The sequence below is a fragment of the Arachis ipaensis genome, chromosome B05, assembly GCF_000816755.2.
Source record: "Arachis ipaensis cultivar K30076 chromosome B05, Araip1.1, whole genome shotgun sequence".
Classification (NCBI taxonomy): Eukaryota; Viridiplantae; Streptophyta; class Magnoliopsida; order Fabales; family Fabaceae; genus Arachis; species Arachis ipaensis.
The window spans coordinates 131824845-131847391 of record NC_029789.2 but is presented as its reverse complement, the minus strand read 5'-3'; the positions used below and the strand labels follow the sequence as shown (position 1 = coordinate 131847391).

At 32.0% G+C, this 22547-nt stretch overlaps 3 protein-coding genes and 2 long non-coding RNA genes across 16 annotated transcripts in view; 2 read left to right on the top strand and 3 right to left on the bottom strand.

Moving 5' to 3' along the window:
• Positions 1-22547, top strand: part of LOC107644195 (pentatricopeptide repeat-containing protein At1g63130, mitochondrial-like) — an 84230-nt gene that overhangs the window by 53145 nt on the left and 8538 nt on the right. The window lies entirely within an intron of this gene.
• LOC107644201 (pentatricopeptide repeat-containing protein At1g62930, chloroplastic) lies at positions 10574-18303 on the top strand. Of its 11 annotated transcripts, none has more exons than XR_002347229.1 (4): positions 10574-12459; positions 12952-13099; positions 14122-14169; positions 18282-18303. XR_002347229.1 is itself a non-coding variant. In XM_016348016.2 (2 exons), the coding sequence occupies exon 1, from the start codon at positions 10789-10791 to the stop codon at positions 12451-12453; it is 1665 nt and encodes a 554-aa protein (XP_016203502.1). In that variant the 5' UTR covers positions 10574-10788; the 3' UTR covers positions 12454-12459; positions 14287-14521. The 11 variants fall into 11 exon arrangements, 1 of the variants encoding a protein (XP_016203502.1); XR_002347224.1 differs by lacking the exon at positions 18282-18303 and adding an exon at positions 18125-18275 and having other exon boundaries at positions 14122-14174; XR_002347223.1 differs by lacking the exons at positions 14122-14169; positions 18282-18303 and adding exons at positions 17319-17419; positions 17508-18094.
• On the bottom strand, positions 14208-18359 carry LOC110262548. The gene is made up of 2 exons (XR_002347234.1): positions 18329-18359; positions 14208-14372 (listed from the first exon to the last, which is right to left on the bottom strand). It is a non-coding gene; the product is annotated as an uncharacterized LOC110262548 (long non-coding RNA).
• LOC107644211 lies at positions 15014-17293 on the bottom strand. The gene is made up of 3 exons (XR_001621263.2): positions 17178-17293; positions 15634-15765; positions 15014-15172 (listed from the first exon to the last, which is right to left on the bottom strand). It is a non-coding gene; the product is annotated as an uncharacterized LOC107644211 (long non-coding RNA).
• Positions 22221-22547, bottom strand: part of LOC107641148 (protein MAIN-LIKE 1-like) — a 1366-nt gene continuing 1039 nt past the window's right edge. Inside the window, exon 3 of the mRNA XM_016344655.1 lies at positions 22221-22535. Coding sequence (XP_016200141.1) covers positions 22221-22535 — 315 coding nt within the window. The remainder of the gene's footprint in view (positions 22536-22547) is intronic.

The window sequence follows — 22547 nt, the reverse complement described above, 5'->3', positions numbered from 1 at the left end:
CAATTAGAAGTCGACTCTTACTGGTATTTATAGTTAAAAAAGTTCTTTCAATTAATACAGTTGCTATGCAAAAATTAAAGCTAATTTAAAAAAAGATAAATAATATTCTTTTGAGTTGATTTTTAAAAAAGAACACTAATTTTGTTTAAATTTGAGAATTGATTATTTTAACGAATTTCTAATATAAAATTTTTAAATTGACGATCAAGTACCAAAAATTGAGTAAAAAATTATTGTGGGGTCAAATTTAATAATCTAATGGGGCGAATAAATATTATTATCATATACTACTCAAAAAAATTCCAAATTGTAGTGGTGGCGCTTGCCCCCACACCAGCGTACGTAGAACCGTCCCTGAGTTCGGCCAATTGGAGTTCTAGGAGGCACAGGCGATTTCTGACGTTTCCTTCTTCAGCAGCTCAGTCAGAAAGCTTCTCCAGAATTTTTGTTGATTTTGATTTCGTACGGAGGTAGGAGATTTATTTTAAAATTAATCGTTTAAATTAAATCTATGAATGTCATTGAAGTCTAATAAATAATTGCAAATAATTTATAAATGTCTTGCGTGATTAATTGATGAATTGGATGAGTTTTGGCTGTGAAAGGTGATTAACTTAGTGTTACTTGTTAAATTGAAAGATGATAAGTTAGTTACTGAAGAAATTGTTGTATTGATAATTGTTGAATGGAGTTGGATTTGAGTTTGGTTTGGGAAGTTAGGAATCTGAGGGAGCCCGCATGGGTGGTAAAGTCCAATTTTAAAGGGAGATGATGTCCAAATTTTTGTAAAAGGTATACGAAAAAGTGCTTTTATTTTGAAAACCTGATTTAAATATGTATTTATATTAAGAAGCGAACTTTATATTAAAAATATGATTTACAGTCTTATTTTGAGAAATGATTTTGAAATTGAACCTGATTAGCTTTCAGATTTATAAAATAATTTGGTGTTGGATTTGAATTGTCGGATTTATCAGGAATGATCTTTGAGGATCGAAAATAATTTGGTTGGGACCCTTGAAGGGTGGCAAAGTCCAAATTTTAGAGGAAATGTTGCAGAAATTTTTATAAAACTTCGAGGCTTTACTTAAAGCGTTAATCAAAGGAGAATTTGATTTAAAACTCATTCTATTTGGCTTTTAATTTATCAGGAAAAGAGTTATGTTTTAAGTTTATTCTATTGAAAAAAGTTTTTTGTTTAAGTAATAACTTGAGTCCAATTTATTAAGAAAAGGAATTTTTATTAAACGTTAAAGAAGTTTGGCTGCCTAGAAACTAATGTTTTGGAATATGGTAAGTGAAGGAATGTGTGGTGATGTGGAGGTGTGAATAATAATAAGGTGATGCAGAGGTATGAGTATGTAATTGGTGATGTGGAGGAATAATGAAAAATCATGAATGAAAAATTATAATTGAAATAGATTATGATTCATGAAAATGAAATGTGAATGGGCCTTGTGCCAAATTGCTAATGCGAAAGGGTCCGCCTAACGGATAGCCTGAGGTTGCTAATGCGGGAATGTTCGCCTAATTGATAGCACTGTTCCTTACTGTGATACACATTAAAATATTTTTATAATGAGGCCTAATTGACACGGGTAACCGTGATGCCAAGGTGTCTAATTGATACAGTAAAGGGACCATATTCGGGGTTCACTCCGAGTAACGTGGGGTTGCGGGTAGACAACTGACGCATGAGCTCATGGCCTACTTAGGATAGACAGGCATCATATTGATTACGCATTTGTATTTGGTCTTGTTTTGCTTGTTATATTTTCTCTGTGATTGTGCTGCTTGACTTGTTTGTCTTATTGCAATTTGTTTGTTTGTTCATCTGTTCCTTGTGCTATTGTTTCTCTGTGATTGGGAACTAAGGTTGTGATTAAGGTTGGTTTAAGTTCGGAAATTTAAAGAAGGTAATAAGCTAATAAAGTAAAAATAAAAAGTATTTCCAGAGGTTTAACAAAATAGTTTTATTGAGTAAAGTTAGTTATTTGCATTTTATTTAATTACTTTTATGGCATTCCTATTCCCTACTGAGAACTAGTGGTTTGTTCTCACCCCAAAATCTTCCACCCTTTCAGCGACACAGGTTCAGAGACTCAGTTTGAAGCTACAGGCGATTATTAGTTTTATTTAAGTTAAGTTTATGTGTTGAGTTGTTTTCATAGAATTCCCTCGCCTTTGTTATTTAAGATTTTATTTTATACAAAAGGATAGGAATTGTATTTGAGTTTCTTATTGAATTTATTTGTATAGTATTTATTATTATTAATAACTATGTGATTATTATTATTTGAATATCTTTGATATGTGATTTTAAATACTAAAAACAATTTTCTGGAATTTTCTCAAAAACTGAAACGCGATATCGACGTAAAGGTTCAATAGTAAATTTATAATAAACGAGATCAGGTATGTAACGCCTTACTTTTGGTACGAACATGACATGCTAAAAGTTAGGGTGTTACAGCATGCAAATATAATCATTAAATAAATAAATTCTATAACATGAATAATATCAAAAGTGAAGATGATATAGTGGACAACTATTTTGCCGTAGCAAACATTCAATATTATATAACAAACAAAATCCATCCATTGAAACAAGTTCTTTCTGTCTTCTCTCTTTTTCCGTCTTCTCTTTCTTCTTCTCTCTCTTTTTTTTTTTTATATTTAAGAAAAAGAAAATTTATGGGAATCATGAAAAATTATACTATTATGAAGAACAACTACGATACAAATTTAGAAGATTCCTTCTAGGAATATTATTTATTATTCCCTCTTCTTATGGTACATCAACTTTAATTTTAATGATTTTTCTTATTTATTTCGAAATTCATACTATACATTCTTCTTTGAAAATAATTTATCAAAATAATGCACAGTAATTAAATTCTGAAATGGCAAGGCAGAGACAATTTGGCTCTGATACCACATGTTAGATATTTTATAAAATCGGTAATTTACGTACCTCCAGCCATTGCCAATAAATTCTTTGATTTAATTTGGAAACTTCCAATTCTTGAATCACAAACTCAGATGGAATCAAAGTGTGTTTGTTTGTTATTGTGTAATCATAATTGGGGACCCAAATTTTATAAAGTTTATGAACAGTCGTGTTCTTTCCATAAAAAAATGGACTAACTGCCAATATAATTAATTAATAATTACAACACCACCCAAACTAATTTCTATATTAACAAATTGGACCACAATTAGAATAAAAAATTCTAACACTTCCTCCTCCTCATCTTCTGCTGTTCTTCTTCATCTTCTTATTTCATATTCTCATAATTTTTTTTGGAGGAAAAAATCAAACAAAGAAGAAAAAAAACATAATGTTACAAAATCAAAAGAAGAAGGAGGAGAAACACGATGATAAAGATGAAACACGCAAAGAAAAAAGAGGAAAAAATACAAAGAAAAAAGAGAAGAAGAAGGAAGAAGAGGAGGAGAAGGAGAAGGAGAAACAAAAAAAAAATGACAGTTATAATTTTCATCAAGAAAGAAAAAGAAGAGTCGTTCTTAATGGTGAGAGAACATTTTGAAAACGTAATGCGCATATTAACACGCTTTTGTGAGTGAGTGTAGCTTCTGTTGAATTTGACTCGACTTATAAAACTTGTAAATAAAAAAAATTTGTATTAATAACATGAATATAAAATCTGTGCTGCGAGCAAAACGTTACCGCTTTTTAAGGGTTTTAGTTGTCCCAATATTACATCAATTGGAGTTCTAAACCAAATACAACATATAATGCTTTCTTGTACCAAAGGATAAACCATACTGAGTATACCTCTTGTCCAAAGGTTCTTGCTATTGTTTTATCATCTTATCTTCACTAGATACCAGTTCTTATAATTTCATCTATGAACGACCTACATCCAAATTAATAGCTATTTATATTAATGTCTAATTTAATTTTAAATTTTAGAAAAATCAGATCATCATTTAGGGTATGTTTGGAAAACACGTTAGAAGAGAAGAAATAAGTTTAGATTTCTTGAAAGTTTCAATTTTTGGTTTAACAAATTTTTTATTCATAAATACAGAAATAATTTTGCATTCAAAATCACGTTTACAAGAAGCAACAATTTTGAATTTCTGCATTTTATCAACGGGCTTTTAGCCATCAACATTCAATCTTTATTTATATTTTACCAACTTTATTTTTTATGCATGTTATTGTATTATTTATGAAATTATTATTATTTCTATTTATATGAACTCTCTTTTTCTATTATTTATTATTTTGATTTTTTGTTAATTATTTGTTTGATATTATACATTTTTAATTTTATAATTGTAATTTTTTGTATTATTTTTTTATTATTTTTTTATAATATAATTTATTGATCCTATTAGGTAAAGTAAATTAAACAAAACATTAATCGTAAATAATTTTATTATTCTTAGTACTCTCTAAAATTTATATTTTGTTAGTTTTAATTAAAAATATATTTTGTCAATTTTTATATGTTATTTTTATTTTAGTATATAAATATTAATTTTATTATAAAATTAATTAATAAGATCTATTCAAATATTTAAATTAAAATGATAAGGTAATATACAAAAATTATTTAAGTTAATATCTATTTTAATAATTTTTTTATCTAAAAGTGATTTTGAGTAGTGTAATCCAAACAATATTTATTTTACTATAATCTGATATAAAGATTGCTAAATATAAATCACTTTAACACAAACTAACTTTTCATCAAAATCAAATTTATAAAATCAATTTTATGCAAACTCACGTTTGTAAATGGTAATTTAAACACACTTAATTACTGTTGAAAAGTACAACTCAACAAAGAATTATTTCCAAATGTCATATCTACTTTTTTAAATGTAGGTAATAAGTAATAACTAATAAAACATTTAAGAATTAATCAGGATATAGACTACCATTCTATGCATGTTAAACGGCAATTTTAATCGCCAATTCTTCTGTTTTAGATTTAGGTCTAATTTGGGTAAACAACTTAATTAAGTTATTTTTGAAGAAATAGCTTAAATAATAAATGTTTATATTGAAAGTAGCTTATAAATAAGTAATTTTGTGTTTAGTTTTTTAGTTCTAAAAGTACTTATTTTAAGAGAAAAGTGATAAAAAAGCTTTTTATTATGAGAGAAGTCATTTTTTTTAGCTTCTCCTTAAGTACCAAAATAACTTTTTAGAAAGTTACAATTTTGTTTTGAAAATTGTACCAGACATTAATACTACACCTTTTCATAAGTTAAAAGTTAAAAAAAGTCACTTAGGTAGCGTTTGGTGGAGAGACAGAGACGAAAAGACTGAGACTGAGAGACAGAGGCTAAGAGACAGAGATTGAAATAAATCTCAGTATTTTGTTTGGTGCAAAGTGGGAGACAGAAACTAAAACAAGAATAAAACTCTAATTTAATTTGCACAAAGGGTAAAAATAGAATTAATTAATTGAAATGAGTGTATTTTAGGTATAAAATGTTATTACAGTTTTAGTCTCCATCTTTAAAAGTTTTAGTCCCCTGTGTCCCGACTTTTTGGAGATACTGAAATACTGAAATTTTAGAGACAGAGATAGAAATTTTAGTACCAGTCTCTGAACCAACAAACATGATACTAAGTCTCAGTCTCCCAACGCTACCTTATGAACCTATCCAAACGGGCTCTTAAAGACTTGCCTTTTTTGAAAGGGTCTTTGTTATCATTAACATTTGGTGTATGCTATGGTGCCTATATACACTTGCCTAATTTACTAAAAAGAGATAAAAATTAATATTTAAATTAAAAAATATAAAAGTAAACAATTTATTAATATTTAAAACTTACTATAAAAAGCAACTTCGGTAATTTCGACACCAAAATTAAAGACATGGGAGAATTCGCCTTAACATTTATCAACTTTTACACATATATCTCTGATTCTTTTTTAATTTTTTTTTGAAATTGTTTTTATCTTAGTTGATTACACCACTAGTTAGTTCTTTATACTTTTTCTTTTTATATAGCATGTTCTTGTATGGATACCTGGAGGAAGAGCTCGGTCTCGGGGAATCGACGCCGAGTTGTTATCTTCGGTGTCGACCTTTGAGTTTTATGGTAATCCGAACTTTACTCCAAGAGGATGTCCAATCGCGTAGAGCTTTGAGCAAGAAACAGGGGGAGTGTACCTGCAAAGGCACTCCGAAGCTTAAGTCAGTATTGAGAATTCAATGTATCCTTTGAAGATAAAATATCATACCTTTATAGGTGAGATAAAATAGGTCGGTTACGTTTCTATTGATCATCTGAATTGAAAAGCAATTAATAGATTTTAATAAGTGATAATGTCTGGTCGAACGTTTTTATTCCAGGATGTAGTCTGTTGAGTCTTATTGTAACGTATAACGCCGAGTTATAACGTAAAGTGCCGAGTTATAGTGCATAATGCCGAGTTATTGTATATAATACCGAATTATGACATCGGATTTGTAACGTATAACGCCGAGTTATAACGTAAAGTGCCGAGTTATAGTGCATAATGCCGAGTTATTATATATAATCTGAATTATGACATCGGATTTGTAACGGCCGTATCATAGCCCCAAGCTTAGCCTGACTATATTTTGATAAAGCAGGTTGAGCTTTTTTAGTTATAACTCGGCGATTTGAGTTATAGGTATGGAGCCCCCAGACCAACTTACTTTATTAAAATAATGAATAATTTAAATTTCAGACGTAATTTGAAGTTAACGTGTATTGGAAAGTGTAGTAGTCTTGTTATTCATTGTGCCTTTGATTTTTCCAATATAATTTTGAACCGTTGATTTAATAGATGCAACGGTTAGGTTTTTTCATGGAACTGAATAGTTAATTTGAATAGTTGCTGAGATGATTTTGATAAAAGTGAATTGGTTGGACGAGAATATTGAGTTAGTTCACCGTTGTTTGGTGATTTGATTGAGTTTGATTGCGCATGTGTAAACGATGCGACTTTGAATTGAAGAGTTGTCGCGAATGGATCAGTGTTTGTACTTGTATGATATGTGATTGAGTTTGTTGACTGTTGATAGTCATAGTTTGGAATTAAAGATGGTTGATATAGATCTGATGATAGTTGATATAGATTTGACAACGAATGATAATGATTGATATAGCTCGGATAATGATTGATATAAATCTGAAAAGTGAGATAATAGATATAGATTTGAAAATAGAAAAACAAATATAGGTCGGCGAATAGAAATAACAGATATAGGTCGACAAATAAAGATGACAGATATAGATCGGCAAATAGAGATAACATGTATAATTTGGCAAATAGAGATAACTGAGAAAGATCGACAAATAGAGATAACAGATGTAAATCAGAAAGTAGAGATGACAGATATAGATCAGGAAATCAGATAACATATATAGATCGGTAAATAGGGATAACATATAAATCGAAAAATAGAGATGACATATAGATCAGAAAAATAGAGATAACAGATATAAATCTGCAAATAGAGATTACAGAAATAGATCGGCAAAAAGATATAACAGATGTAGATCGGAAAATCAGATATAGATCGGCAAATAGAAATATCAGATATAATTTGGCAAATAGAGATAACTGATAAAGATCGGCAAATAGAGATAATTGATATAAATCGAAAAGTAGAGATGATAGATATAGATCGGCAAATAGATATAACATATAAATTGGAAAATTGAGATGACAGATATAGATCGGTAAAACAGATATAGATCGGCATATAAATGTACTAGAGTTGAATTGAAAAATAGAGATAACAGATATTGATCGGAAAAACAGATATAGATCGGCAAAGAATTATACCAGAGATGATTTGAAAAATAGAGATGACAGATATTTGATCGAAAAAACAGATATAGATCGACAAATAGATATACTAGAGTTGAATTGAAAAATATAGATGACAGATATTGATCAGAAAAGCAGATATAGATCGGCAAATAAATATACCAGATGAATTGAAAAATAGAGATGACAGATATTGATCAGAAAAGTAGATATAGATCGGCAAATAAATATACCAGAGATGACAGATAATGATCGAAAAAACAGATATAGATCGGCAAATAGATATACCAGAGATGATTTGAAAAATACAAAGATGACAGATAATGATCGAAAAAACAGATATAGATCGGCAATAGATATACCATAGATGAATTGAAAAATAAAGATGACAGATATTGATCGAAAAAGCAGATATAGATCGACAAATAAATATACCAGATGAATTGAAAAATAGAAATGACAGATATTGATCGGAAAAGCAGATATAGATCGGCAAATAAATATACCAGATAAATTGAAAAATAGAGATGACAGATATTGATCGAAAAAATAGATATAGATCGGCAAATAATTATACTAGAGATGATTTGAAAAATAGAGATGACAGATATTTGATCGGAAAAATAGATATAGATCGGCAAATAGATATACTAGAGTTGAATTGAAAATTAGAGATGACAGATATTGATCGAAAAAGCAGATATAGATCGGCAAATAAATATACCAGATGAATTGGAAAATAGAGATGACAGATATTGATCGGAAAAATAGATATAGATCGGCAAATAATTATACTAGAGATGATTTGAAAAATAGAGATGACAGATATTTGATCGGAAAAATAGATATAGATCGGCAAATAGATATACTAGAGTTGAATTGAAAAATAGAGATGACAGATATTGATCGGAAAAGCAGATATAGATCGGCAAATAAATATACCAGATGAATTGAAAAATAGAGATGACAGATATTGATCAGAAAATATACCAGAGATGACAGATAATGATCGGAAAACAGATATAGATCGGCAAATAGATATAGCATAGATGGATTGAAAAATAAAGAAATATTGATCGGAAAAACAGATATAGATCGGCAAATAAATATACCAGATGAATTGAAAAATAGAGATGATAGATATTTGATCGGAAAAACAGATATAGATCGGCCTTTTTCGGGCCTTAATGATTTACTATATGACCTTTGTTTACAAAGGTGCAGGTAAGTTTGAAACCATTGGAAGGAAATGGGGCCTATAGAAAGAAGAGTGTTTATTTCGAGGCCTACGGTGGGCGCCAATTGTTCTTGTATGGATACCTGGAGGGAGAGCTCGGTCTCGGAGAATCGACGCCGAGTTGTTATCTTCGGTGCCGACCTTTGAGTTTTATGGTAATCCGAACTTTACTCCAAGAGGATGTCCAATCGCGTAGAGCTTTGAGCAAGAAACAGGGGGAGTGTACCTGCAAAGGCACTCCAAAGCTTAAGTCAGTATTGAGAATTCAATATATCCTTTGAAGATAAAATATCATACCTTTATAGGTGAGATAAAATAGGTCGGTTACGTTTCTATTGATCATCTGAATTGAAGAGCAATTAATAGGTTTTAATAAGTAATAATGTCTGGTCGGACGTTTTTATTCCAGGATGTAGTCCGTTGAGTCTTATTGTAACGTATAACACCGAGTTATAACGTAAAGTGTCGAGTTATAGTGCATAATGCCGAGTTATTGTATATAATGCCAAATTATGACATCAGATTTGTAACGGCCGTATCATAGCAGATTCTGATAGGCATGTCTTAGAAACGAATCATGTGGCATTTTTAATACGCTTTGTATTTTTAATATGGGTTGATAGTGGTGTTTTTTTACTAAAGTGAAAAATTTATGTGTTTTTTATTTATATAAATACCACAAATCTGAGAATCAGATTTATGATATTTTAATTTTTTGTTTTGTTGATACCACAGATTTGAGAATCAGATTTGTAATTTTTAATTTTTTTTTTGTTAAAATACAAATATTTGGGTCAAATTTAAATTTTTTTATTTTAAATTTTTTGAATATACAAATCTAACTCTCAAATTTGTAATATTATGAAATTTAACCTTTAGATTTCTCTATTTTTTAAAATTTTAGGGTTCGATTTATTATTTAAAATTAAAAAAATATATTAATTCATATAAAAAAATACACCAATTATCCATAATGATACGCACAATCTTCTTCCATATAAAAAAAATTAGCCTTTTTAATATCCTCTCAGCACTTGGTGATGAAACCTTCAAATAAAAAGTGCACTTTTATGCATTATATAGGATTCAAAGGAAATACATTTTCTACGGACTGCATACGCATGTATGATGCAACTGCCATATATTACCTCAAGTGCCAAATAATTAGGTATCTCTCCAAATGCTCCAATATCATCTAATCTTTTCTTGTATTCTTAGAAAATGGATGGTAGTGGAAAGTGGCATGTGTTGTATTTGGTTCAAGGACATCTAAATTTGGAGCATCCTTTGTTGTATTTGGTTCTCGAGGACAATTAAACTTCTATGGATTTAATACTAGAACAATTAAACCCCTAAAAAACGATAATATTTTGCTGATTATGCTATCAAATAATTGCTGGACACAATAACAGTTAACGTTATACACAGGATAGATCCATTAAGACTTAACAAAGGAATCCAAAAATCTAACGGAATAAATTAATAGAAGCCACAATGTCAATTTTATTGAGTTAAAAGACGAATCGCCATTTAGGTAAATGGTTAAGTACGGAGTGAAGTTTTACTCTTAGAAACTAAAAGTAATATCCTCAAAATAAACAAAATAAAAATCTAGAAAGTAAATTGTTGGATTCAATGATTCAAAAAGCACTCTCGTTAATTTTCGTTAGAGTTCTAGTCTAGACATGTAAAAGCAGTAGCAAATTTCTCTTAGTTGGGAGGTGGCTGTTATTCAGAATTCGGAAGGAATCAGCAATGTTGTATGCAACAAGGTTTAGGTATTCTGTTCGTAAAATCCCTAATTTTGTTCCACTCTCTACTCTTCCTCCTTCCTGTTCCTGTTCATGGACAAGCCTTCACTTTCATTCTGAGCCTCCATCCCTTCGTGAAGTTGATGATGCTGTTGATTCCTTCACTCGCATGCTCTCTATGCGTCGTACTCCTCCCATCCTTCAATTTAACAAGATTTTGGGATCTCTTGCCAAGACGAACCATTTCCACGCCGCCATTTCCCTTTTTCAACAATTGCAAGCCAGAGGAATTGCGCCCAGCATAGTCACTTTGAATATCTTAATCAATTGTTGCTGCGGCATGGGTCGGATCACTCTCGCTTTCTCTGTATTCGCCAAGATTCTCAAGATGAGTTTTCAGCCTGGTACCATAACATTGAATACACTCATTAAAGGTCTCTGTCTCTGTGGCAAGGTTGAAAAAGCACTGCACCTTCACAACACAATGCTAGCCCAAGGATTTCAGTTTAATCAAGTTACTTATGGGACCTTGATCAATGGGCTCTGTAAGATAGGACACACATCAGCTGCTGTTCAGGTGTTGAGAAAGATCCCACGGCATGGAATTGTTCCTAATGTTGTCATGTACAATGCAATTATTGATAGCCTCTGCAAGGTTACCCTTTTAAATGATGCTTTTTATTTATTCTCTGAAATGCTTGCTAAGGGAATTTCTCCCAATGTTATCACGTACAACACTCTAATTTATGGATTGTGCCTTGCGGGTCAACTAAAGGAAGCCATTGATTTACTAAATCATATGATGCTGAAAAACATTACTCCAAATGTTCGTACCTACAGTACTTTGATTGATGGACTATGTAAGGAAGGAAGGATCAAAGATGCTAAGAGTGTGTTGGCTATGATGACAAAAGATGGTGTGAAACCAGATGTGGTTACTTATAATTGTTTAATGGATGGGTATTGCTTGGTTAACGAATTAAACAAGGCAAAATGTATATTCGACGCAATGGCCGAGATTAAAGCGTCTCCTAATGTTCGGAGTTACAATATCATGATTAATGGCTTTTGCAAAAGTAAAATGATCGACGACGCCTTGAATCTCTTCGAAGAGATGCATCGCAAAAACTTGGTTCCTAACACAGTAACTTACAGTATTCTAATTGATGGCCTGGGAAAATCAAAGAGAATCCTTTGTGCCTTGGAGCTTCTTGAAAAGATGCATGATCGAAGTCAACCCGCTAATATAGTCACTTACAGTTCCTTGATGGATGCTTTGTTCAATATCAAACAACATGACAAGGCACTTATGTTATTCAATCAAATGAAAGAGATTGGCATTGATCCAGATATATATACATACAACATACTTATAGATGGCCTGTGCAAAAGTGGAAGACTTGAAAATGCAAAAGAGATTTTTCAAGATCTTTCCATTAAAGGCTATCATCCAGATGTGAGAACATACACTATTATGATAAATGGGCTTTGCAAAGAGGGCCTACTTCATGAAGCATTGGCTTTCTTGTCAAAAATGGAAGACAATGGTTGCTTACCAAATGCTATGACTTATGAAATAATCATTCGTGCTCTGTTTGAAAGAGGTGAAAATGATAACGCGGAGAAACTTCTTCGTGAAATGATATCTAAAGGCCTGTTGCAAGGATAAAAGATGGTGAGATTCTTCTTGTTAGACATCACAAAATGTTGTTTGTATTTCTTTCTTTATAACTTGTGTTTTGTTCTCGATCATCTTTCGATTCCATATTAATGCTTTTAGATCTTCACATGATTGTGATTCTTTATTCTGCTTTACCCACACCTAAGTGTTTTCTTTGTCGTTGCTTATTTTATGGCATTTTCGGTGACTAGATGACTGTTATATGTGGCTTGTCGGATCTATCATTATTTCCTTTTTTATTTTTGTAATTATATATGTGCATTGATGTTAATTTATTTTTAAGCTGAAATGGTTGTGATTTTCATCATTCAAAGGGAATCCTTGTTAGTTGTGAAGCTTCCCTGCACTCTTATTGTCTTTCGATCTTTTCATTTCTCCCATATTTAAATTAAACTCCCATGCAGCAGCATATTGTCTGATGTAGCCTTAGATGAAATCTCAAATGTTATTTTGCAAACATCTTCTCATTTTTCTGTGTTCATTCAGTTATACCTGAAGCATATTATACCAAAGCAATCGTTTTGATAAAAAATAGTTACTGATTCAAACTTCAAAGCCAAAGGATTTTGATCAAACACTAGCCGCTTGCACAATCTCCAAGCACCCCAAAGAGTAGCAAGAAACATTTGCACAGGTTAATGCTAAAAAAAGTTGGAATACTCTATCATGAATTGCATGTTCCCATATAATCAAGTTAAGAAAAATAATAAACCTATAAACTTTACAATTAAAATGAGAAACTTTGGTGGTATATTCGGGCTTTTAAGTTCGAATCTCATTAAAGCTAAAATATTGTGTTAAGAAACATTTATGTGATCAAATCTGGTTTTAATGAAACAATTATGGTAATTTTATATGATAGGAATTGTTCAGTAGAGAGTATTTTCATTTGTTAGCTGAGCTAAACTTGTAGGTTGATGGCTGGATAACTTTCATCTTTATGCTGGCTCTACCATAGATCAATTGATTCATTTGAAACGTTCTTGGAGTTATCATGAAAAACGTTGGTCCATTTGTTTGTTGTTTTTCTTTTTCACAAAAAAAAATGACATTAAAAATTTTGAAAAAATGGCATTTATCATTGTCTTTTTTATTTTTTTTTATTTTTTTTGAAGGTGGAAATAGAAAATAACTAGTTTACAAGGGTAAGGAATAGCAGAAAGCCATTGGATTTTATTCAGATGCCATTAAACTAAGCAGCAAGAATGCAACATACTACAGTAATAGGACCCAAGCATCTAAGTCTTTATGTACTGGAAAGCATCTAAGTCTAGTAGGTAGACACTGAATATTACTGGCTTAGACTATACGAGATATAGATATTCTGGATCGAAAGGAACAGGAGGGTATTTCAGAATTAAAAAAAAGGGGTAGAAGATATCATTCATATGTCTAGTCTTAGCTACCAGGAGTGGAGGCGTGATGACCCCTTATGTTGTTGATGGCTCTGCCGAAGATGACAAGGGGGTGTATTCTAGTTTGATAAGTTTGTGTGGTGTCGTGTTCTGTTTTCCTTTTCGTTCTTTTTTCTCGCTCCACTTTGTGTGTTGAGCTCTTTTATTTCAAAAAAAAAAAAATTACATTGATCATATTGGATTGAAAATTTGAAATGGCTTGACATTCACAAGTTCATTTCCCTGACATGCACATATGCAGTTGAGCGGTGTTAAGGTAGTTCGAGGCAGGTGTTGTGCAGCTGTTTGTGTAAGGTCAAGCTTTGCACTTTTAGTTTTGTTCCATCAATGGCATTTATTTTTGTACTTAAAGATTGATTAATAAATATGATGATAGTTGCTGAATGACAATTCTAAGTGCATTTAGGTGAGGGAATGATGAGGAGTTATGTGAATGCATTGGTGGATATCAAAGATTGAGGGAGTGTTATACATCACATGCTGCTGCAGCAGCTGGAATTGACATATAATTGATAGTCGATGCATTGCTTTAACAAGTGAAGGCCTTGTCCAAATAAATGTCTTGTGAATTGTGGTTTGTAACAATGTTTGGGTTAAAATCTGAATTCCAACACCCACTTGGTTGAAACAGTGCTTTCAGCNNNAGCTCGTTTTTTTTTTTTTTTTTTTTGTGACTGAACATAACACAAAGAAAAAAAGACCTAAGAGAAAGAGCAGCACTCCTTTCTAATAATAATGTCTAAATTATTAGGGGGTAGCACCACTCTAGGTACACTTGCTTGTTTAAAGCAGCAGCCTTAGTCATTAAATCAACCGCTCTGTTTGCTGTGTGCTGAATGAGCACTAAAATAGCTTTTCAATTGCTCTGTTTATCTCGTGTTTGTTACCTCTACGTATTTTTTGCTTCATAAATATGTAACAAAAAATTATACTGATAAATTTTTGCGCATGAATGTTCAAAAGATCAAATATAGGCCTTGGATTCTGAATTATTTTGGAGTATTTGCAAGGATCAATTTCACTTCAACCTGTTTTTTTTTTTTTATTTAATTAGTAAATTCTAAGCCATGGTCAAAAGTCAAAATAGGATAAACTGTTCTTTATTGATATTGCTAAAAATGTTTTTCCTTTCATGAATGTTGGCCCTCATACACGAATATTAAAAATGCATTAAGCATTCGGTACTAACATCTTCATGAACCACTGACGTCCTTTTTCTCAATGAGTTTGATAAATTTTGAAACACTTTCCTCTTTTTCAATATATAATGCGCTCTGGATGAAACTGCATTTCTGCAATTTTGACGAACTCAAACTTTGGTATAGAATTGTCATTTAATAAAGGCACTTATTATAAAGATGCCAAAAACATCTCATAAAGATATTTGATTAAATTTTGAATTATTTGTTTAGTCACATTCTAAGTAAAAGATAACACTTTTATAACATACTAAAATCAAAACCTACAATCACTATCCAATGGCTAAAAGAAGCATTCTCACATGAAGATAATTTAAAATTTTTATTGGAGTATCCACCTTTAATAAAAGCATGAACAATTAAAATAATCCCTTCAACGCTATAGTGGAAATTTTTTATTTGTAGATTCACCTTTTCAAACATCACATTCTTAATTATGAGTTATTTTAATATGTGCACTCTTGAATGTTTCCTGAATTTAAGCAAAAGGATGATGAATCTTTTCCTTGTTTGATCAAAAGAAATTTCCACAAAAGAAATAATAGAAATGTTACCTGTAGATGTTTATACTTCTTGTGACAAGCTGGCATTATAAGACCATTCACAATCCAAGCTGTCACCTCAAGTTCTTCATGAGGAAAACTATCCATTTTGATCACAATGCTGTGATATCTACTAGCTAAGGACTGAAAATGATAACAGGCCAATGATGCTAAAATAATGACACAAAAAAGGTTTTATGCGTAAAGAGAATGTAGTGGTGGCTAAACTGATGGGCAACTATACTAATGCTACTGAAAATAGAAAAATACAAACAAATCATAAAACAACAATTGAATTTTGTAAATAAAACCAGTGAATTCCTAATTTGATAATCTAATAATCCATCTTTTCCTTTTCGCATCATAATACACCAAAGAACTTTCATAATAATTAGTCTAGCTAAGACATTTACATCATAAGAATTCATTAGTAACCGTGATTGAATATTATACCATTCTCAATATATGACCTTGAAGAAACTAAAGGATAAGAGATTGCAAAACTACAAAACAGTTTAGGGTCAGCAAGATGAAGCCCACACTGCAATTATAATAGGGAAGCAACAAAACTAGCAATTGAGCAAGTGCTATAGTAATTAAAGACGTTCATGTTGTAGACAACACCAAGCTAGAGTTACTAAAATGAGGAGCTGGAGGTAGGTCTAAATTTTTGTCTTAAAATAGTATATTTTACTGTCAAAAGTGAAATCATGAAAAAAAAAAAAAAGAATTACTTTAGCTAGAAATTCCAATACATTTTGCACATAAAATTTTCACCCAGGAAATTATGTGATATTTTTAAATAGTCAATTCAAAAAAAGGAGTGCACTTTTACCTTTTTGTTTTTGTTTCAAGAATAATGTTATGCCATCTGTCACTCGAAATTTAAATTACAAAAAATAGAAAGAAATGTGGGAAATGAAAATTATAACGTGATTCCTCATGGAATAGAATTAATGATTATTTACAAAAAGAGTAAAAAAAATTCCTCATCTAAGCAAACGTATAGACTTGGCAGTGTTAAGATAGCAAATGCTACTAAGTGCTAACACAGTTTTGGATGCAATATCAAACCATCAAGTGACAAGTCGGAGTAAGAAATTCAACAGGAGAAAACATTATGTCAAAAGTCCATATACCAATGGGATGAACTACTCAGTTACTAACAAATAGCAGCATATATTCATTGTTTTTCATTTCATAATTAATACTATGAGAAGCAATTCATTTAATTTCTGATAACACAGATTGAAGTAGAAGAGTTGAAGAAAAGTGCTAAGAGGCAGAAGAAGCACAACTTTAAAGAGAAAAATGATATATTGATGACGCAGAGACAAACATGAATAATATAAATTCAGTATCTGTCTACTATACTCACATACGTGCTAATATGTATCAAACTAAGAATCTATTATTTATTCCTCAAACACAAAATGAATTTATATACTTATCATCCTCATTTAGTTATAGTCACCATGAAATCAATCAATCAACTACCTAAGAACTTCATCAAAACTCACATATAGTTTTCATAGAAAAAGCGAAAAGAATAGAACCTTGATGCCTTTGGAGCTGGTGGCAGAGGCAGAGGTGGAGGGAGAAGGAATGGAGTCAGAGATAGGGGCGCGGACGAGAAACAGGGTAGCAAAGCCAAAACACAATGCAGCAACAACTTGATACTACTCTCACTCTCTCAGGTGGAAGCACTCTTCAATTCAACACATTCCCTTTTGTGATACTCCATTGATTGCAAGAAAAGAATGTTGTCATTGTTCTCATCCTCACCAATCAAATTAAGGTATGCTCTTCAAATCCCAAATTCTGTTCCCCATTCTGCTTTCCGTCTTTGCTTCCTTTCAACTTCATCCCTACACTCTCACTCGCAGTCCCAATCACTTGATGAAGCTATTGATTCCTTCACTCGCATGCTCTCTATGTGTGGTACTCCATCCATCATCCAGTTCACCAAGAGTAGAGTTTGAAGAAAAGTTCTCAGAAATTGAAAATGAGAATCAAGCTAGAATTAAAGTAGCAGAAGAAGGACAACTAAAAGCAACACAACTTCAAGAGAGAAATTATAAATTGATGCAGACACAGGGAAACAAACTTGTGAATATCAAGGCAGTTCAAATTTCCAAATTCAGTATCTGCCTACTACACTTGCATACGTACAAATATGTACCAAACTAAGAATCTATTGTTTCTCAAACACAAAATGAATTTATATAATTTTCATCATCATTTAGTTATAGTCACCATGAAATCAATTGATCAACTACCTATCCACATCATTTAGTTATAAATTCATTTTGTGTTTGAGGAACAATAAATTCTTAGTTTTTATGTATTAGAAAGCATGTAAGTTTAGTAGGTAAATACTGAATATTACTGGGTTAGAGTACACAAAATGAGGATATTATTGTTCATTTCCCTAGCATGCACATATGCAGTTGAGCGGTGTTAAGGTAGTTGGAGGCAGGTGTTGTGCAGCTGTTTGTGTAAGATCAAGCTTTGCACTTTTAGTTTCGTTCCATTTATATCTTTGTACCCTTTATTGCTGAGATTGTTAATTTATCCATTAGTGGCATTTATTTTTGTAATTAAAGATTGATTAATAAATATGATGATAGTTGCTGAATGACAATTTTAAGTGCATTTAGGTGAGGGAATGATGAGGAGTTTATGTGAATCCATTGGTGGACATCACATGCTGGTGCTGGAATTGACATATAATTGATATTTGATAGTGGATGCATTGCCTTAATTGATATTGGCCTATTTTACTGCAGCATATTGTTGAGACGGAGGGGCGTTTTATTGAAATGGTTTCTTTGACACGCTATCAACCAATGTGATATGTAGGCAAAATATGTTAGTTCTGGATAGAAACACTAACAGAGAGAATATAATATTGGACGGAATTAATCGTTAGGGGTCGCAATATCATTTTTCAATTGACGAGGGGCGAAATGAGAGTTAGCAAAATAGTTGAAGGTCGAGATGAGATTTTACTTAATATAGAATTACAAACTTATGAAAAATGAAAAGCAGAGAGTACAATTTGAAATCTTACTACTAAAATTTGTGGCCTAAAATAAGATAATAGCAATGTTCTAGAAATCGGATCCGACTGGTCGGTCGAATCAGTTCAACCGAAAACCGACGTGAAAAACGGTCCGATTTTTTTCCTAAAACTGCCAATTTCCAAACCGCTCAAAAATCGCTGAATTGGCCGATTGGACCGGACCAAGAACTGATTGGTTTTTGCCCTCCTTCGATACACACTCACCAGCAAGCCCTAAGGCTGTATTTGTTTATGAAAACAAGACAAGACAAGACATTGGAAACAAGACATAAATGATAGAAACACAAAATTTTGTGTTCTTGTATTCTATTAGGTGATAAACTAGAACAAATTATGAAAATTCAATTTATTCTCATTTTTTTTTATTCAAAAAATTTGTGACGAAAAATATCATAATAAAAAATATAATTATGAAAAATCAACAAGAATAATGAAAGAAAAATGAAAAATAAGTTGTGTCCCTTGTTAGTGTCTCTGTATCCTTACTGTCAGGATGCACACAAAATACACTAATTAAGTATCTCTGGACACATTTTCTCTGTCCATGTCTCCTCTGTCAAATATGATTTTGTGTCTCTATGTCCCTGTCTAGTGTCCTGTCTCTGCAAACAAACGCAGCCTAAGGTTCCCCAAAGTTCCCAAACCAAAAACCCAGCTTCGTCAATGGAACTGTCGCCGCCGTCCACGGTTGTCGGCGTCTCTGCGGCCTCCTCCTTCTCCTATCCCAAACCCATACAGCCAGACCTTCTCTTCTAACTCAGCACGTCGTCTATTCCCCCGGTGACTTCGCTGTTCGAGGCATCCAGCTACTGCGCCGTCATGTCACCGTCGTGTCTTCGTCGTCTCGCCGTCGTCGTCATGCTGTCAGTGGAAGGTTAGTGACACTGTTTAGCGATTTCCTTTTATGTTCTGTTGAGCCTGTTTCAGTGTTTTAATTTTGAATGTTTCTTATTAGTGATTTGTGATTTTTGAATCTAAAATTAATTAAATCATTGATTTTAAATGTGAAATTGTGAATGGGTTAATGGAAATAAAATAATTGATTTTGTCCAATTAAACACGCTCATCGAGAGAAAATCAAGAAGCAAGAAAAGATCAATGGCGTCAAGGGGTGTGTCTCGAAGGGTTAATCGTTAGGGGTCACAATGTCTTTTTTCAATTGATGAAGAACGAAATAAGAGCTAGCAAAATAGTTAGAGATCGAAATGAAATTTTACTCAATATAGAATTACAAACTTACAAAAAATGAAAAGCAGAGGGTTCAATTTGAGATCTTATTACTAAAATCCGTGGCCTAAATAAGATAATAGAAGACTAATGATTTGGCAATTTGAAAATTTTAAATTCTATGTTCTATTTTCACCTTCTATGCTGCCTTCTTGATTTATGTTATTGATTTTCTGAGGTTATTTTGATTGCTGTTTCATTATTTTCATAATTGCTGTTTTTGATTTTGAATATGTTTTGCTGCTTCTGTTAGCTACTTCATGAATCATGATGAATTTTTTTGCTGCTTCTAATATGTTTGTTGTTTCATTATTTTCAATTTTTCAATTTTGAATATGTTTTGCTGCTTCTGTTAGCTGCTTCATGAATCATGATGAATTTTTTTGCTGCTTCTAATATGTTTGCTGTTTCATTATTTTCAATTTTTCATCATTGCTGTTTTTGATTTTGAATATGTTTTGCTGCTTCGGTTTGTTGCTTCATGATGAATATTTTTTGCTGCTTCTGAATATGCTTGCTGTTTCATTATATTCATGGTTTTCTGAAGATGTTTTCTGGTCTTAGAAATTATTGAATTTATATACTTATGATTATTTTAAATTTTTTAATAATTATAATTAATATTTAATTAAACTGGTTGAACCCCGGTCGAACCAGTGAATCATTAAACCAGTGACCTCACCGGTTTATTGACCGGTCCGGTTCTCGCAACCTTGAAAATTACATGTTTTTTGTGAATCTCTTCCTAGTATTGCTTAATTGTGAAACACATGTTTTTTATGCTTAGAATTGCAAATTTTTAATTCACTTTTCTCCCACTCGATGCCTTGATATGTTTCTTTGAGTGATTTAAGATTTTGAAGGTAAGAATGACTTGAAGAAATAGAGGAAAAGCATGAAAAGTGAAAGAATTCATGAAAAAACGAAGAATTTGTAAAGTTGTCAATCCTGACCTCTTTGTACTAAATTGATCATAACTTGAGCTATAGAAGTTCAAATGAAGCGGTTTCAATGGCATTAGAAAGCTAACATCTGGGGCTTCAAAATGATATGCATATGTCTATAGTGGACATTGAGTTTAAGTGTGCGTACGCACCATTGTGTGTGTACGCACGCGTTTGAGCGCATGCCTCATTTAACTGTGCACATGACCCGCGATTTCTAGCCCGTTTTGGGCCCAATCCAACTCATTTCTGATGCTATTGAACCAAGGATTGAAGAGGGATGAACCAAGGAGTGATAGTGGAGGTTTTTATTATGTTTTAGGTGATTCTAGAGAGAGAAGCTCTAACTTCTCTCTAAAATTTAGGGTTTCTTAGCTTAATTTCTCTCTAGTTTTAGCTTTTAATCTTGTTTTAGTTTAGTTTTCTTTACATTCTCATGTTTTAGCATCTTAATTTGTCTAGTTTTTCTTGTTAATTTCTCTATTTTTCTACTCTTTAGTTTATGAATTCTTGTTAAATTTTTTGTTTCCTTTAATACAATTTTGATATTTTTTATATTATTGATGCTTAATTGAATTGTTGTTTTTGCTTTCTTGAGTTTGGTAGTTATAGCTTTTATGATTCATGTAATTTATGATGTTTTTCTTTTATTCTTTCCAAGTGTTTGATAAAATGTCTCTTTTAATTATAGAGTTGATTTTACACTTTTCGCTTGGGATTGAGGACTTAGGTGACCTTGAGTCATTCATGTCCAATATTGATTGGTGATTTAGGGTTGTTAGTTGATTTTGTTTCCACTAAGCTAATTAGTGAGTTGGTTAGGATTTCGGGATGAAGATCAATTATGCCTATTTGACTTACCCTTGATATTAGGGTTGACTAAGTGAGATTAACTCTTCATAATTGTCATATTTGTAGTCAATGACTAAGATAGAAAACCTTGACTCTCAACCCTTGCCAAGATATTTTTTAGCATTTGAATCTCCTTTCATTTTATTAATTAAATAACATTTATTGCTTCTTTATTTTTTTACAATTTAATTTTTTTCCAATTGCTATCACACTCTCCTTTTCCCTCATATCCAATGATACGCACACCTCACTGTAATTCCATGGGAGAACGATTCGGGACTTAAAACTCTCGATTTTTTTTATTTGAATTGTGACAATAATTTAAACTTTGATTAGGGTCATTTGTTGATTTGGAACTATACTATTGACGAAGCAATTCTTTTTAAAAAATTTTAAACCGACATTTGACCTTCATTATCCACCAAGTCCCTACCTTGAGGGCATCAATCCAAAAATCTGTGGTAATTCCAAAAAAGCATAAGTGGGATGCATCAAGCTAAGTCACCCATTGATAGCCATGCATAAAGAGTGGTAGGTCCAGCGAGCATAGGAGAACCCCACGAGTACTGCATGCATCTCTCAAAATCAACAATCAATGGGATCCATCTAGCATGTACGATGCCACTAGATTTATCTGTCATCGGTAACCCACCGATCAATCTAAGTATGTAATAATGTGCATAGTGCCAGAGTACATCTGGTGCAGCGTCAGCAGGCAACTGTATCAGACGAGCCTTCAACCATGTTATCTTAATGGTGAAAGGCTCGGCATACCGCACACCCTGCCACGGCTCTCGATGCAGTGACTACGCTTAGGG